General features: G+C 38.7%; 1 protein-coding gene across 4 annotated transcripts in view; it reads right to left on the bottom strand.

Annotated features, from left to right (window-relative positions):
* Positions 1–18494, bottom strand: part of LOC132815784 (voltage-dependent L-type calcium channel subunit beta-2-like) — a 325455-nt gene that overhangs the window by 20152 nt on the left and 286809 nt on the right. For 3 of the 4 annotated variants that reach the window (XM_060824978.1, XM_060824979.1, XM_060824982.1), the window contains 4 exons: positions 13331–13464; positions 6081–6161; positions 4691–4749; positions 222–331 (listed from right to left, as the gene is read on the bottom strand). In XM_060824978.1, the coding sequence (XP_060680961.1) occupies positions 222–331; positions 4691–4749; positions 6081–6161; positions 13331–13464 (384 nt within the window). Of the gene's footprint in view, positions 1–221; positions 332–4690; positions 4750–6080; positions 6162–13167; positions 13188–13330; positions 13465–18494 lie in introns of all 4 variants that reach the window. The other variant, XM_060824981.1, reaches the window with a different exon arrangement.

The raw sequence follows: 18494 nt of genomic DNA, 5'->3' as shown, positions 1-18494 counted from the left end.
TTCCTTGGCAAGCAGAAGTTGAATCCACAGTAACGAACAGATTTGCACAGATTTTAATTTCTAAAACACATACTCTACAATTTTTGGACATTCAAGTACCGAACGCAAACTCAGATTATAATTTTAAACTTTGTTTATCCACTAGACATAGAGCCTTTTGAATGGGGATGAAGTTAAACAACAAAATATGATACATTTTGCACCAAGATTTGTATACTTACCCAAACTGGATCTGGTGTTAGAGCGCTCAATTATTGCATGTTTACTGGGATTATTTAACACTGAGCGTTTGGCAAGGGAAATATCAGCTGTGACCCGTGTGATTGATATCCTATAAATAAATAGAATAAGATTAACAAAGGAAAGTTTGTTATTTTAATAGTTGCAAATTAAAGATTTTATTAAACTGAAGTATAACTGTAACATTGCCACAAGGCACACACTGTGAGTGATAATATATCAGCATGAATAAGAGATTGGTTAGCCAACAGGAAGCAGGGAGTATGGATAAATGAGTTTTTTATGGGTTGGCAAAGTAGTGGAGTAACATGGGGTGAATGTTGGAGTCCCAGCTAATTACAATCTATATCAATGTCTTGAATGAAGGGACCAAATACACTCTATACTAAACATAGAACAGTACAGAACAGTTTCGGCCCACGATGTTGTGCCGAGCATTTATCTTAATCTAAGATTAACCTAACCGACACGCCCCTCAATTTAGTCCTGTCCATATGCTTGTCCAGCAGTCACTTAAATATCCCTCATGTCTCTGATTCTACTACCACTGCTGACAATACATTCCACACACCAACCATTTTCTGTGTAAAGAACCTACCTCTGACATCTCCCCAGCTATTTCCAACCTGGGGAAAGGCTCAGGCTATCTACTCTATCTGTGCCTCCCATTACCTTGTATACCTCTATCAAGTCACCTCTCTTCCTTTTTCTCTCTAGTGTGTAATGCCTGAGCCCACTCAACCTCCCTTCATAAGACAAGCCCTCCAATCTAGGCAGCATCCTGGTAAATCTCCTCTGCACCCTCTGTAAAGCATCTACATCCTTCCTACAATGAGGCAACCAGAACTGGACACAATATTCCAAGTGTGATCTAACTAGGGTTTTTAGAGCTGCAGCAAAATCTCGCGGCTCTCAACCTCAATCCCCCTGTTAATGAAAGCCAACACACCATATGCCTTCTTAACAACCCTATCAACTTGGGGCATCTTTGAGGGATCTATGTACGTGGACCCCAAGAATCCTGTCTTTAACCCTGTATTCAGCATTCAAATTCGTCCTTCCGAAATGAATCCCTTTGCATTTATCCAGGTTGAACACCATCTGTCACTTCTCAGGCCAGGTCTGCATTCTATCAATGTCTGTTGTAGCCCTCGACACTATCTACAACACCACCAACCTTTGTGTCATTGTCAAACTTACTAATCCACCCTTCCACTTTTGCCCCAAGTCATTTATAAAAACTCCAAACAGCATAAGCCCAAGAACAGATCTTGGTGGGACAGCAATGGCCACCAACCTTCAGGCGGAATACTTTCCGTCCACTACCACTAGCTGTCCAACCATTTCTGTATCCAGACAGCGAAATTTCCCTGTATCCTATACCTCCTAACTTACTGGATGATCAAATTCAACCACCCACCATGGTGGGATTTGAACCTGGGTCCCACAACATGTCTTAAGTCTTGAGAATAACAGTCTAGCGGTAATATCACCAAGCCATCACCTCCCCATATATGGTAGCTAAATTGGCCAAAATTATCAACATAGGTAGGAAAGTAAGTTGAGAGGAAGTATAGAGTCCACAGAAGGAAATACACAGGTTAAGTGAGTAAACAATGATTTGGTAGATGGAGTTTAATGTATGAATTTGTTCTGTTTAGGCAGAAAGTACTAAAAAAAGTATACTATCTGAATGGGAAAAGATTGTAGAACTGAGAAGTAGAGAGGGTTCAAGGTAGCCTAGTACATTAATCACAAGAAGTTAGTACGTATGTATTACTAGTGTTTAGGAAGGCAAACAGCAAGTTAATTTTTTTTTCAAGGGAAATCAAATCTAAAAGTGAAGACATTATACTGCAACTGTATTGTCCTTTGGGGAGGGGTCTATGAGGTCTGCAGATGCTGGGAAATCAAAGTTGTGGGTGGTGGAAAAGCACAGCAGGTCAGGCAGCATCTGAGGAGCAGGAGAATCGACATTTCAGGCTGGAGCTTCCTGATGAAGGGCTTTTGCCTGAAATGTTGATTCTCCTGCTCCTCGGATGCTGCCTGATCTGCTGTGCTTTTCCAGCAACACACTCTCAACTGTGCTTTGGTGAGCCTGTATCTGGAGTACTATGTACTGTTTTGATCACCTTATTTGTAAAAAAAAGATATAACTGTAATATTTTGTTTTAAAATTCATTCCTGAATGAATAAACATGAGCATCTCTGACTAGGCCAGCATTTATTTCCTATTCCTACTTTCCCAGAGGGCAGTTAAGTATCAACCACACCACTGTAGGTCTGGAGTCACATGCAGACCAGATCCAGGTAAGGATGTCAGTTTCCTTCCCTAACAGCACATTAGTAAACCAAGTGAGGTTTTTCATTGCTACAATCACCAATGGTTTCATGGTCATCATTAGATTCCTAATTACAGATTCTTTAAATTAACTTAAATTCCATCACCTAGCATGGCAGGATTCAAACCTGTATCCCCAAGAGTTTACATGGGTCTCTGGATTAGTGGTCTAGTATAATACCACAAGGTCTTCACCTCCACAATTAGGTAGTGAGGATATGGGATAGATTTTTGTCTTGTGGGAGACAAATATTAGGGCACACAGATTAAGAATAAAAGCTCTCCTTTTTTAGACAGAGTTATGTACATTTTCTTCCCCAGAAGTTAGTGGGGACTGAATCATTGAAGTTATATAAAGGCCGAGTTAGATAGATTTACTGTAAGACAAGGAGTCAAGGTTATGTTTGGCAAACAGGAAAATGATTTGAGACTACAATCAGACCAGCTGCGATTTTGTCAAATAGTGGAGCAGGTTTGAAGGGCTGAATGGCCTACACCCACTCCTTTAATCCTTTCTTCTTAATTATACCACAGTTTACAATATCCTAAAAGTTAATTATTCAATTAGTTTCCTAATTGTAAATTTTATGTTGCATCAAAATAAAAAAAAATTGGGTAGATTGAGCCATGTGAAAGTTGTGCTGTTTTTTCAAGATTAGAATGCACACTCAAAAGCTTTCAGTCATACTTGAATCTATTTGAACAAACTTCAACTCCAGATCAAGTTGCGACATCTTAAAATGTCCATATTACAGAGAAGGGGATGCCAGAAATGTTAAAACGCATAAAGGTGTATACATCCCTTGGACATGATCAGGTGTACCCTAGAACTTTCTGGGAAGCTACGGAAGTGATTGCTGGGCCCCTTGCTGAGATATTTATGTCATCGATAGCCGCATGGGCAGGTTTTTTTACATTTAATTTAAAGTATCTGGTCGGTATGGATATGTTGGACTGAAGGGTCTGTTTCCATACAGTACAGTTCTATCATTCTAAATGGTGATCCGTTACTTAACCTTTCCTAATATCCTACCATATAATACTGGGTTTTGCTCGACAGGTAGCACTTACCATCTGGTAATGTTGACAAGAAGCTATTTTTGTGGACACGTAGATGATGCCTCTTGGCAACATCTTTGACCTCAACAGTGAAATCAGTTAGAGTTCCTGTTACTGCAAACCCTGAAGTCTACACCATTTGTGCATGGCTGGTGATCTCAGCAACCAGCCTGTTGGGAACAATCTGCCATCAGTCATCAGCTAAGCTCAAATATGAATAGTACATATGAATGAGATAATGGAGAACCTCTGGAGATCACAGAACTCTACCTGAAAGAATAAAAACCTTTACAGAGGCAGAAAGAGAGAAACAAAATTGAAACAAATACTTGCATAAAAAGAATTTCTAAATGCCTTGTAATCATTTGCCAAGATCTCTATAAATGATGCCCATGTTTAAAATAAGATACATACAGCGGTGAAATCACATATGTTTATTGATTGAGTTGCATCATGCAAATAGAATTGGATTGGCAGCTCCTGAAGAGAAAGCTGATTTAACTTAGTGACACTGAATGTTTTCAATCTCCAAATATTGAGTTATTGAGAAAAAGTTGATTGAATGACACAAAAGACGAAGAGGAGAATTAAGCTTTATCCAAGATTATCAAACACCAATCAAACTACATATTCTTCTATAAATTAATCACAAACATTTTGTCAGCACAGGAAGCACCTGTGGTGTCAAATGCAAATTGTGTTGTGAATTATCCCAACTTAGCCTAAGAACAAGAACTCATTTTCCCAAATACATTTCCACCCTACTTGAGGTACCAAATACAAAATCCTTTTGACTGTGATTGTCAAATATGAATTTCAAAAGATTGAGCCTGCAATTCAGCAAGAGAGGGTGTGTTTTACGTAACCATAGGGTATCCATCACCCGATTATCTGATCATCTATATTAATGCAGTTCCTGCGATGTCACTCCCTGCAGGAGTGTCAGATTTTGGAATCATTCCTTCTAATTTAAAGTATTAATGGATAGTATTATAACATTAAGAATTCAGTCAACACATTCCCCCCGGAACCCTTTAGAACTGTACATACCTTCCTTCAAATCTGTGTTTCAGAAAGTCAAACAATGCTTTTTGCATCATGTCTGTCACCTAAAGGAAGAATTTCATAAAATTAACGTTTAATTTATGTTTGATAATAAAATACTTGGAAGAAAATTGACGTATTATTTACAACTGAATTTTCATAGTATTTATTCTATGCAGGACACCTATTCTTTCTGGTTCCAGTTTTGTAAAAAGTCTGGAACACAGAATATGGACCAAAAATGTCTCTTGAATTGTTCGAGTATCTCTCATTTGCAGACTCGACAAAATATTGATAAAAATTTTCCATTCTGTCTCTATTACCTCAAGTATTTAATTTCAAATTGAGCTACCTCTGTTACTATCTTCTATCTCAGTGGCATGCTCCAAACTCATGTCACCACCATATGGATTAGCTTTGCTCTGTCAAAATTCAAAATTAGATCAGACATATGAATGCTTCAGCATTCAGTTCCATTTTGAGAAGTGTTTTTAAATGTTCTAAACCTGCACCAGGACTCCAACCCTATCATTGCAAACATTTGTTTTAGATTTGCATCTCATTTATTTTTAACAAAAAGGCCCTTTTTTTTTACTGGACTGCAGGAAATATTGATTTTTATACTTTCAGATTGCAAAATGGCCACAAAAAGCAAACAAAATTTCAACTGAAGTAAACAAGTGTGAGGCGAAACATCAGCTGTATTTGGAAACATGATAAATGCATTTTACAGACAAGACTATACAAAATGTCAAAATACCAATATTCTAGTAAACTTGCAAGAAGATTTTGAAACTGCTTAAGCAATCATTACATTTTTAAAAATCCAAGTAACTCAAGGTTCCTTTCAATAGACAATAGACAATAGGTGCAAGAGTAGGCCATTCAGCCCTTCGAGCCTACACCGCCATTCAATGTGATCATGGCTGATCACATACAGAAATTATTTTACTTTCTACATTTGGACCCCTATTTCACATTGCAAGCATAATAATGTACACAAATCCTAAAAGCATTTATTCCACTTATTAAAAATATTGTGGCATTACTACTACAAAAAAATACTGGTACTGTCTATAGCAACATGTAACCAACCACATCAAAATACACTAAATCTGCAATTGTCTCTCATGCAGTAATGGAGCATTCATGTTTGCTTCTAAAAACGTAAGAGCACAGCTTCTCCAGTTTCCCAAACCGCATAGGAACATAGAAAGAGTAGATATTCCCTCCAGCCTGCTCCGTCTTCAATGAGATCAAGAATATACCAGCATGCTGCTCTCATAAGGCAATGTTATGGCCTCTCCTACATTTTTTGGAAGAATTGTCTGTAAATTATAGAGTAAATCACAGAAGCCCAGTAAAGCTTTTGGTGATCTATTCTTGGCTTACTTACCTCATATCCTTTCAGAGAAGGCCCCACTAAAACTACTGGTCGCATAGAAGGCACTACATCGTAAGGAGGGATGTGTTCAGTCTGTTTGAAGAAAACATAACCTTAGACTATCATGGACATGAGTTTTTATTTTTACATCATTTCAACACCAATTTTGAAAGTAACAAACAATCACAAAATGTACGATATTGACTGCTATATGAAGTTGTCAGAATAAAAGTCATATCTTCATGTATGGAATTAGATGGTTATTCACTAAAGGAGAATATGTGAGAGAATGGGGAGAAGGCTGGCGAATTACACAAGCTAAGATGCTAATTTGGAGAGGCACGAATGGTGGCCTCCTATACTGTGATTATGTGATATTGTGTGAAGATCACAGAATTAATCAATTGTTTCTGCTGGATTATTCCAATTGCTCAGTGCTAAATACAAAGTGGACCTCAATCCTAAGTTTCAGCATACCAAGAAATTACCTAAAGTAACTATCCAACTAAAAGCATAACTGAAAACACATTTTTTGCAGATGTTTAAAAATGAAAGTTTATGCATTCCACTGCAATTTTACCATTCATTGTAATGTTAAAAGAAAACCTTTAAAAAAGTGAAGTCTTCCTGATGTAATATTGTGCTAAGAGATGAATTGTTTGGATGACTGATGCATTGTGGAAGTACCTGTACACAGTGATGGTCGCCATATTAATGGCTGGCAGACAAGATCCTTGGCCTATGAAACATGGTACACGGAGCAAATACAGGAAAATCCACTGTGCAATTTCAAGTGTTCACCACTCATTAAAAGGCAACAACTTGACAAAACAAGAATTGGGTGTGTTTGGTCCCCAAGGGTGGTAAAGACACATTCTGATGAAGTAAGTATGTAAACAGCTTATTAACACAGAGCTTTCCAGACTTAGAATAACAATGAACTGATAAATTCTGAAAACAGCGTTGCTAATTTGGCAACGTCAATTTTATAAGCCCATTTCATGAGTACAAAATAGACAGGATCATAGAATCTCTATTCCATACTTTTTCCGATTAAAATTCAGCCTTTTCAAATCTAGAACAAAACTGCAGACTTCTAACTTCCTTGAAAAACTGTAATTGGACTCATCCGTCACTTTGTTCCATATTGATGAAAATGTTTGCAAAGATAATGGCAAGGCACTCTTTTTAGATTTAAACATAATGTCACTCCATTTGTGTTAATGCCCTAGAAATGTAACCAGTTGGCCTTGTTGCTTCAAGTTTCTCCAAGTCTTGGTTCATTGGCATCACACAGCAGGGTGACTTCATTAATTTCATAGTATTCCAGCCTTGGCATGGCTATCATTAGTTGCTTGATTGCAGTGAATGCTGGTTCTCATTGCATGCCCTAATAACACAGCTTATTTGGGAACTAGTTGGCAAATCCAAAAATTCAGTTTTACATCTGTGGTTGTTGCATTGCTGTTTCAACTCTCAGCTTTCAAGATCCAGGTGAAGATCTTTTGTTTCAGTACATGGCCTATATATTTAACTTTGGGCATCTTTAATTGTTATATTTTCTTGTACATCTTCAGGCTCAGCTGATGAGTTCTGTCTTGTATTCACAATAAATTTTTACTGTAGTCAGAAATGACTTATTGCATATTATCTCCACTTCCACTAGCAGGAAGATCACTATTTTTTATTGTTTACATTGATATTTCTTTTTATAATACAAATTGGCTGACTGGCATTTATGATGACGGGGACCACAGACAGACTAAAATGGATCATGCCAATGTCAAAACCAGCTGAAGGCCACTTAGCCTTACCTATTCACATGCTGGGCTAGTCCATTATTTAAGATTGTGATATTTGCAGAACCTTCTCCTCTAGTGAGTTGTTTAATTTTCCAGGAGCACTGAATGTGGTAGGATTGCAAATGTCAGAACTGAACTATTAGTTGTGTGGTTGCTTAATTTTACCTGTCACACTCTGCTTCTGCTGTTTGGTGTGCAAGTTGTCCTGTGTGGTAGCATCACCAAGTTGGCACTTCATGTCCTGGTTATGTCAGCTGCTGTTCTTGGTATGCCATCTATTCTACCAGAGACAGTCCACTCTGCTTGGTTGTAATGGTAGATGGGGGATATACTGGAACTGGAGGTTATAGATTGTAGTTGAATACAATTCTGTTGCTGATAGTGACCCACAGTGCCTCTAAGATGCCAAATTTGGAACTGTTAGAGTAATTTGAAATCAATTCCATTTTGCACATCAGTGTTACATGAAACAATGAAGGGTATCCTCACTGTGACTGCGGAGCTTCAGCTCTAGAAGGAATGTGCATTGGTCACGCATGCCAACACTGTCACACAGATGACTTTGCCACAGTTAGATTGGTGAGGTCAAGTGGGATTTATTTTCTTACTGATTTTCAAATCACCTGCCATAGATAGTCTAGCAGCTTTCTTCTTTAACTGGCCCAACGTGGTCAATAGTGTTGCTGCCAAGTCACACTTGGTAATAAGTAAGGGAGAACCCCACCAAGAGTTAATAGTGTGCCCCTCTGTGCCCTAGTTACCCTTAGTGCTTCATCCATGTGGTGTTCATATGTCAGGAGCAACAATGCTCTTTTCATCTTGTACTTTTTAAAAGTTATGGACTGAAATGAGAAACAACTATTTTAAAAGCAGTGTTTTGAAAGGATGGCTGTATGATTTGAAAGCAAATAACTTACCACTCTTGGCAAGCATTGGAAATAGCTGTTTGAACAAGCAGTAATTGAAGTGCTTGCAGATAAAAGGAGCCAAGGTGTTTCTGTAAGCAAATGCAGCTCTGCTTGGCAACAAGAAGTTGATTGATCTATGGACTATTGGCCATTTATTAATGACAAGGGTGGAGTGATTAGTTGTCAGGTAAGAGAACAGCTTGAGGATAGAAATAAGTTGCAGAAAAAGGTTTTGATCTCCACCAGCTTAGAAGCTGTCTCTCCTTTCTCTCCAGTCAAAACTCTCTTTAAGCCTGAAGAAAAACAGTTAGAACATACATAGAGCTTTACAGCACAGTACAGGCTTTCTGCCCTCACTGGTGTGCCAACCTGTGGAACCAATCTGATGCCTATCTATCCTACACTATTCCATTCTTGTCCATATGTTTATCCAATGACTACTTAAATGCCCTTAAGATTGGTGAGTCTATTACTTTTGCAGGCAGCGTGTTCCATGCCCCTAAGTAAAGAAAGAACCTCTGAGATCTGTCCTATATCTATCACCCCTCAATTTAAAGCTATGTCCCCTCATACTTGCCATCACTATCAGCGGAAAAAGGGTCTTACTGTCCACCCGATCTAACCCACTGATTATCTTTTATGTCTCAATCATCTCTCAACCCCCTCGCTAACTAAAACAGCCTCGAGTCCCTTAGCCTTTCCTCATAAGACTTTCCCTCCCATACAACATCCTAGTAGATCTCCTCCGAACCCTTTCCAACGCTTCCACATCCTTCCTATAATGTGGTGACCAGAACTGTACTCAATACTCCAAGTGTGGCCGCACTAGAGTTTTGTACAGCTGCAACATGACTACCATGGCTCTGAAACTCAATGCCTTTACCAATAAAAGCTAACACACCATATGCCTTCTTAACAACGCTATCAATCTAGGTGGCAACTTTCAGGGATCCATGTACATGGTCACAGAGATCTCTCTGCTCATCTACACTGCCAAGTACTCGGCGTTCCTGTTACTCCTTCCAAAGTGAATCACCTCACACTTTTCTGCATTAAATTCCATTTGCCACTTCTCAGCCCAACTCTGCAGCTGATCTATGTCACTGTAACCTTATCCTCCGGCACTATCCACAACTCCATCAACCTTACTGTCATCCACAAATTTACCAGCTCATCCTTCTACGCCCTCATCTAAGTCATTTATGAAAACGACAAACAGCAGTGGCTCCACTTGCTGTACACCATGAGCAACTGAACTCCAGGATGAACATTTCCCATCAACCATCACCCTCTGTCTTCTTTCAGCTGCCAATTTCTGATCCAAACCGCTAAAATCACCCTCAATCCCTCTGCATTTTGTACAATAGCCTACTGTGGGGAGGTTATTCCTTCTTTCAGAATTGCAGTAATCTATGAACTTTAGTTGATAAATCAGAGATATTTTAAGAGTCAAACAGGAATCCTGTGCCTACTGGAAACCAGTGGAAGCATTTGGAAAAGGGAAACCAGGAAGAAACTCTCTAATCAGCAAGAATTAACTCTCAAGAATTTGTGGACAAAGATTACTGATCTATTCTTCCAGTTTCTTCCTCTTGTCCTCATTTGTGCTTGCCTTAATGTCTGAAATTAATGTTGAGGGCTTGCAGATCAACTCCCATCTGATTATATGTCTCTGTTGCCACCTCTGGTACATCTGTCCTACCAGTGAGACTAAACATACCCTGGAATCATGATACAAACATTCAAATTATGCTCTAGGAAAAGGAATAGATGCATGACTTCTAAGGCTTGGGAATACATCAATTGGACCTTCGAGCTTGTTCCACCATTCAGTTAGTTCATGGCTGTTTTGGTTACTCCACATTCATGCCTAACACCAGTAACCGCTCATCTCCATGCCCCCCTTACTTTTCAAGAATGTGTTTACTACTTCCTTAAAAATATTCAAAGACTCGCCTTTGTTTCCTCTTCAGGAAGGCACCTACAAAAGAAAATTTCCTCTTAAATGTATAACCCTTTTTTCTGAAACAATGTCCCTGATTTCTAGTTTCTCCCACAAGGGGTCACATCATTTTCAGATCCACCCTCAAGACCCCTGAGGATCACACATGCTTCAATCAAGTTGCACCCTATTCTTCTATACCCTAAATAGATGCACACATGGTCTGTCTAACCTGTCCTCTCGTAAAACAATTCATCCGTTCCAGGTATGAGTTGAGTAACTCTTCTCTAAACTGCTTTCAATATATTTACATCCTTCATTAAATGAAGAGAAAAATATTTAGCGACACTCGAGATGTGTCCTGTATAACTGAGACACAACCTTCATTTTTTTTGTATTCAATTACCCTTGTAATAAATAACATTCTGGTAGCTTTCCAGATTACTTGTTATCTGCATTCTAACCCTTTGCAATTCTTGCACTAACACACCCAGGTCTCTCACCTTTTAGACAATGCTTTTCTATTTATTCATCCTGCCAAAATTTGACATTTTCCCTCATCATACTCCATTTGGCAGATCTTTGTCCACTCACTCAATCGATCTACATGGCTTCGGTGCCTCTGTATGTCCCCTTTGCAACTACTTTCCTGATGGGCAGCAGATGTATGGGAATTATACTAAGTTCTCTTTCAAGTCACACACACAATCCAGACTTGCAACTATATTGCTATTTCTTCAATATCACTTGATCAAAGTCCTGGAATTCCATTGTCAGTAGCACTGTGCACGTCCCTACCCTTACTGACTGCAATGGCTAAAGGTGATAGCTCACCACCACCTCCTACTGGGCAAATAGAGAAGGGGAGTAAATGCTGGCCCGGCCAGCAGCACCCACAACCTATGAATAAAGAAAACAAATGGTTGCATAGTCATGTTTGTTCCCCACAAACTTCAGGTATCTGCTGTGAAGGTGTTGAGTTTATTTTTGTTGTATATGTATTACAAGCTCTGGCACAATGGAAGCTGTTTTCTTCTATACTGACAGCACGTTGTAGTATACAAAACTGCAAACACCTTTATAATGGAAAAGTATAAAAAAAGGGATTGAGTATTTCACTAAATAGTACTTCAAAAGCTTCAGCTGCTATTAAGAATTTTTCTTTCCAGATTAATTTAATATTTCAACAATGGTTTTATTGTCTCACTTCTGTAATTTCCGTATAGAATAGTATTGTATGAATTTGGGTTAACAGTAAAATGAGGTAAATTTATTCAGGCAGAAGCAACTGTAACCTGCTATAAATTTATCTCACAGTTGCAATTATTCATTTTTTTTAAATAAGAAAAAAGTCTAGCTTTATTAATCAGTCTGCATTGCCTGCCATGACCCTAAATTTAAGCAACATGGCAAATGAACCAAGATTAGTACCTCTAAATTATTTTAAGATAATTATACAGAATTCAGTGAACATGTCACAGCTTTTCATTCTAAAAAGATCATTGTGTAATATTAAGCAGCTCAAATAAAATACCATTCAGTTGTATTTCCATGAATATTTCTTTTACAATCCTGATTCAATTAGAAATAAACTTCTTATTACTTAATATGCATAGAATGCAATAACACATTTCAAATTGACAGTTTCAAAAAAAGCCAGTCAATTTACCAGCAACTATTAATTACCATATGTACTGTCACATCAAAGCCAGGTGCCTGTTGTGACGACAGGTAGTGTAATTAAATAAATAACTTTTTAAAAAATACAACATCACTTTATTGGCCTTTGTCCAAAACATTCATGTGTCCACTTTCTTTTCAGATGTTAAGATGACTTTTCATGTGGAGATACACATCTCCTGTCTTTATTTTGTAGATTTTCAGTGTTTCTATTTTCATCCACACTCTCACTTATTTTGTAATACATTTATTTCCAAAGTTACAAAAATATCCATATGACCAACAAACCAAAGACAACTCCATTCTCCCATCGCATGAGAAATCAAGCCAAACAGCAAAGCAACAACACAAAGCATTATTACAAAGCAACTTAACATCCAAATAAAGCCAAAGCACAGTGACAACAGCCAATCTGAAAAAATATTCTTTCTCTTCCCCCCTCCATACTAACCAAAGTTTACACCAAGTACTGAACAAGCTTACACAATACTGATAGTCCTGTTGTCCTCACGCTAGGTAGCAGGGAATGTCCCAATGGCATAATTAGCAAGATTTCTTGAATTCTTATGCATATATAGTTAGCTCTGTGAGGAGTTCCTTCAGCACGCTTTACAACTAATCAAATCTGAATTTCTACACATTTAAGTCATAAAAGGCAATCACTCATTCATTTTTAAAGAAATAAACATGTTTCCACACTGATCGTACTGAGGATTTCAATGCTAATTATGCAATGGGCAGGACCACATTTAACAATATAGACTTACCGATTTCTGCTTCTGTTTAGCTATAGAAGCATTGAGAAAAACAAGAATAACAGAGCATGCATGTTATTGACTTTTCACAGGACACGAACAAATACAAGACTTATTCAGTGACATACTGCTGGCTAGCACGTGCAACAGACTGCAGTTTAGGAAGTATGGTTACCTTCTTAAAAAAGGGCATTCTTTTCTCTTTAGACTGGGGAGACGTTAGACTGTTTACACTGGCTATAGGGGAGCGGTGATTTGCTGGGGAGTCATTGTCTTCTGCATCTAAGCCACTGGCATCTAAATCAAATGCTACATAGGCAGATAGTCCAGGGCACCAGGTCGAGGGAAAGGAAGGAAAACAGGAGTTGAATGAATGGGAATAATTTAAAAAAAGTAGAATCACATATAAAGTAAAGTAATGGCAATGCACAAACTATAAATAAAAGGAACTCAAAGACAACATATCTATTTGTGCCAAATGTAAAACATGAGACAAACATTGAGTTATGCCATAAATACTAGGAACTTTAATCTGTGAAATAAAAGTAAATAAATTCTCTGCAAAAAAATAAGATTCACTTAATCATAACAATAGTTAACTCACTTGAATGTTCAGTTGCAATCTATAAACATAAACTCGATTGGCAAGTTTATTAAAAGTCACAAGATTTAAATGTGGAATAATCTATGAGACTTCTATCACCACCCAATACCTCTGTCTGTTTATGCTGGATTCAGATAAAGATTGTTCAGTTTTTATAAATATTTTCCTGCAACAACTATGCCACTGGCTTTCATGGATAATGATGAATCTCATTCACCAACATAAAAATCACCATGATCAATAATACAAAGAGAAGATGCAGGCTGGAGATAAGACTGTGGCACAACATTTACTGGACATGGTTGGGGTCTTGCTCATTGGCTGGACAGCCAGCAGTGTCCTGTGCTCATACAGGTCCCTTGATGGAACACGAATCCGACAAACAGCCTCAGGTTTCACACACAGCAAGGCCCCTGATTATTACTGGTTGAAAACAATAGAAGCAGGACAAGGTCTTCAAGTTTAGTAGTTTTTAATTTAATTGCCTACTTTGGTGTCCCAGTTAACAGTGGGGCAGGAAATCCTTTCACAAGCTTTAATTAGGGCGGAGGCAGGAAGACGGTGGGGCCTTGAACACTCCCTCACCACGTTGAATGCATGGGGGAGGCTAGCAAATTGACATTTTATTTCCAGTATATGTTCATAAATAATGATGTTAAGCTGTAAATCTATTATTTTGGATATCACTTTTGTTTAAATGATGTATTAAATGTAATAAAAACAGAAAGAAGTGGAGAAACTGAGCAGATCTGATAACATCTGTGGAAAGAGAAACTGAGTTAACATTTCAAGTATAATGACTCTTTGCCAGAAATAGAGAAGGCTGGAAAATGATGGTTTTTGCATTGGTGGAAAAGTGGCAGAAGCGGCAAGTGGAACAGATGGTGAGGATGCCCAAAGTAAGACATTTGACTTGTTATTATGCTGTTGTGTTTCTCTCCCCTCAAGGCCTCAATTCGTGGTCAAAAAGGGTGGTGCTGAAAAAGCACGGCTGGTCAGGCAGCATCCGAAGAGCAGGAGAGTCAACATTTCGAGCATCAGGAATTCCTAATGAAGAGCTTATGGTTGAAACATCGACTCCCCTGCTCCTCGGATGCTGCCTGATCAGCTGTGCTTTTCCAGCACCACACTTTTTAACTCTGATCTCCAGCATCTGCAGTCCTCACTTTCTCCCACCTCAGTTCATGAGTCAAATATCCTTCTAGGGCACTGCCAGCCCAGGCAATCATGGCTCTTTAACAGACAGGGTCTTAAGCTCTGTCAGGCTTCCTGAGGGAAGATTCAGGTCTACAGGCTGTCAGTCAAAAGCCCAATTCATTTTTTTTCTTTGTAATTAAACATAAGGTGATATATTAAGAAGTAGTGGGAAGACGTTAAGGAACACTTGCAGAGAATTTGTTCTAACCATGCTTCATTGCCATCTGTTCACATTCAGCTGAAAATCTATTTCTTATTACCACACACAGCTACAATTTAATCTTCAAGAAATAATGTCAAACCAAGTGGTTGTATATCAGTGCATCCAATTACCAAACTCCTCTGACACCCAGCTCATATTTCCATTTCAGGATGCAGGCGTCAAATGGATACAAATAATTCAGAAGCATGATTTTACTGCTCCTCGGATGCTGCCTGAACTGCTGTGCTCTTTCAGCACCACTAATCCAGAATCTGATTTCCAGTATCTGCAGTCATTGTTTTTACCTCATCCTACACTTAGCAATTCTCAGGCTCTCCATGTTTAATAGGGATACTAATACTATTGTTGATCAAATTCATATTTCGAACAGTGGTCTAAACAGTAATTGTAAAATATAATGATCCTCCAGAGATGTAATGTTAATACACTCAAAACTATTTCTCTTTCATCCAGTTAAAATCAGGCTCTAAAAATGATTGTATTCAATGCAACTGCCAATGCCAATAGAGCTAAGTGTTGGGCGGGGATTATCCACTTGACGAAGGAAAAGGTGGTGGGAAGGGCAAAAAAATCCCTGCAAGTTGACTCAGAAATGGAGTTCTGGATGGGAAGGCTCACTGCCAACTTTCCTGAATTGCCAGCAATTAAAGCACTTTCAGGTCTAATCATGCCTCAGCATCTCCACATCGAACAAGAAACGGCCAGCCTTTCCAAATGATAAAAAAAGTGTGCAGGCTCTCACCATGTAGCAGATCTTCTCAGTCGTCACTCATTTTTGCAAGACTGCGGGATTCGGCCTAGGTGTGGTTTCTGAGAACCCCCTGCCCCCTCTTCTTGGCTCTGATCCTCCATTTGGGACTCCAGGCAGCGGTGTCCCATCAGCAGCAAAGACCATGGCAAATTCTGGGAATGTTGGCCATTGACTAGCCGTCAGTTCCAAGCAGGTGGGAATTCCTAGTCAGGCAATACAATTCCAGTAGAAATCCCACCAGCTGCCAATCAGCTGCCTGACCATTGTTTGTTCGAGGGGAGACTTTCTGAACAAGGTAGTCTGCAGGTTTCGCTCCACTAAACCAAAACAGGAAAACACCTGAATGTGAAGTGGATGTTTTTGATCATCCAGGGCTTCAGGAATCGCTAATTATTTTGACCATGTGCAGTGCACCACAGGTGGATACAGCTAAACCCTTCTGGACCAGTGACTTTCATCAATTCCTCTGCTTTGTTAAATTCTGATAAGCTTATTGGCAAGCCTTAGTTGCCTATATCATTCATGAAAGTGAATTAATTACACAAGATGTATTAGAAATGAGAAAGCCCTGAACTGCCCAAATTTTTACCCTTTGTGATTCTTAAATATTTCCAAAATAGAACTTTATGGAAACATAAAGGTACCTTTCCATCATTAGGCCACACCTGGATAATATACAGGTTTGGGCTGACAAATAGCAGGTAACATTCATTACACAGAAGTGCCAGTCAATAGTCATCTCCAACACTAGAGAATCTAATGATTACATCTCCACAGTCAATGATTTTGCCATCATTGAATCTGTATTATCAATATCCTTCTAGCTATCATTGACCATAAGCTGAACAGATGCAGTCAAATAAATCCTGTAGCTACGACAGCAGGTCAGAGGCTCAGATTCCTGCAGTGAATAACTTACCTCCTGTCTTCCCAAAGTCTGTCCACCATATACAAAGCACAAGGCATAGGAGTGGGATGCAATACTCACACTTGTCTGGATGAGTGCTGCTTTAGTAACACACAAGACGCTTGACATCATCCCGGATAAAGCTCGACTTCATCCCACTTAACTGGCACCACATCCACAAACATTCACTCCCTCCCCTACCAAAGCTCAGCAGCAGCCGTATGCACCATTTACAGGTTACATTGCAACAACTCACTGAGGCTCCTTAAAGAGCACCTTCTCAACATGTTAGCAGTACTATCTAGAAGGATAAGGAAAGCAGATACATTGGAAGACCACCAACTGCAAATTCTCCTTCAAGCCACTCACTACCCTGACTTGGATATATATCATTCTCCTTCAATGGTACTGGGTCCAAATCCTGGACCTCTCTTCCTAACAGCATATTGGGTCTACCTGTACCAAAGAGACTGCAGTCTTTCAGGAAGACAGCTGATCAGCACCTTGTCAAGGGCCTAGATTAGAGTGGTGCTGGAAAAGCACAGCAGGCCAGGCAGCATCCAAGGAGCAGGAAAACTGACGTTTAGGGCAAAAGCCCTTTGGGCAACAAGGGATGAGCATAAATACACTATTGTTCCTATGTTTTTAATTTGCATTGTAATTTCAATCATTTGAACACAAGTCAAGGTTAAATAATAAATTGTACTACATTAGCATTCTGAAAATTTTCTAACTTGTTGGAGTTTGTCTCTGTCATTATCATCTCCTCCAAGGTGGTCAATTAAGGAGGAAGTACAGTGTGCAAATTACATATGTTTTGTTGCAGGAAACATGATCAAAAGGAAGCTGCAGCTTTAGTCATTCCAAACATTTGTGTGTTTTCATAGATACTGTCTTGTTGCAAGATGCTAGATGCCAGTTTCTACTGCCAAATGGTGCTCACAGTTACGCAACAACTTTGTGCCAAGCTACTCCAAAAACAACTTCATGGCGAAGTGTAGAGCAATGCAAAAACTGCAAGACCAATTTGTCAGGTGAAGAGGGAGCCAGCCACCATCTTGCTGCTTTGGTAATAAATGTCTTTCTGTAGATTTTAGAAATTAATATTGCATTGTTTAACAACCTTTAATTTGTTTTTATGGTATAATTTGACCAGTTTAAAAAGGAAATCATGACTTTAAGCTTGAATATTTAAAAATTGCAGAAGTTCTGGAGGAATGCAGTTGGTTAGTCTCAGAGAAGTTGGAAGTCATCTTGAAGTTAGTGAATTTTAGCTCCCACTCTGCTCCCCAGTAAATATCTGAATGGTATTACTGTTGTCACCTCCAGATGATCTACACATTGAAATTATAGCTCAGCGGTAGCTGATTTTCAGAATGAATAAAGAAATAAAACAAATGCACCAGATGAAGTGTAGACCAGATGTGGAGAGAAAACAAAATTGATTAAAATAATACAAAAAACTATTGCAATAACTAAATACTTTGTAAACTGACTCAGGATATGAATAACAAGATTAGCCACAAAAGATGCATAAAAACCTTGCTAAATGTAATGGTGACACACAACGCGAACATCACCCAAGTTGCTCTCAACAGTCACATTGTTCTGCATTTCATAATCTGTTAATAACGTGCAGTTAAAAGACATTATGTGA

The sequence above is a fragment of the Hemiscyllium ocellatum genome, chromosome 5 (genome assembly GCF_020745735.1).
Source record: "Hemiscyllium ocellatum isolate sHemOce1 chromosome 5, sHemOce1.pat.X.cur, whole genome shotgun sequence".
Lineage (NCBI taxonomy): Eukaryota > Metazoa > Chordata > Chondrichthyes > Orectolobiformes > Hemiscylliidae > Hemiscyllium > Hemiscyllium ocellatum.
Note: the sequence above shows the minus strand (reverse complement) of the source record. Positions and strands in the feature narration are given on the sequence as shown.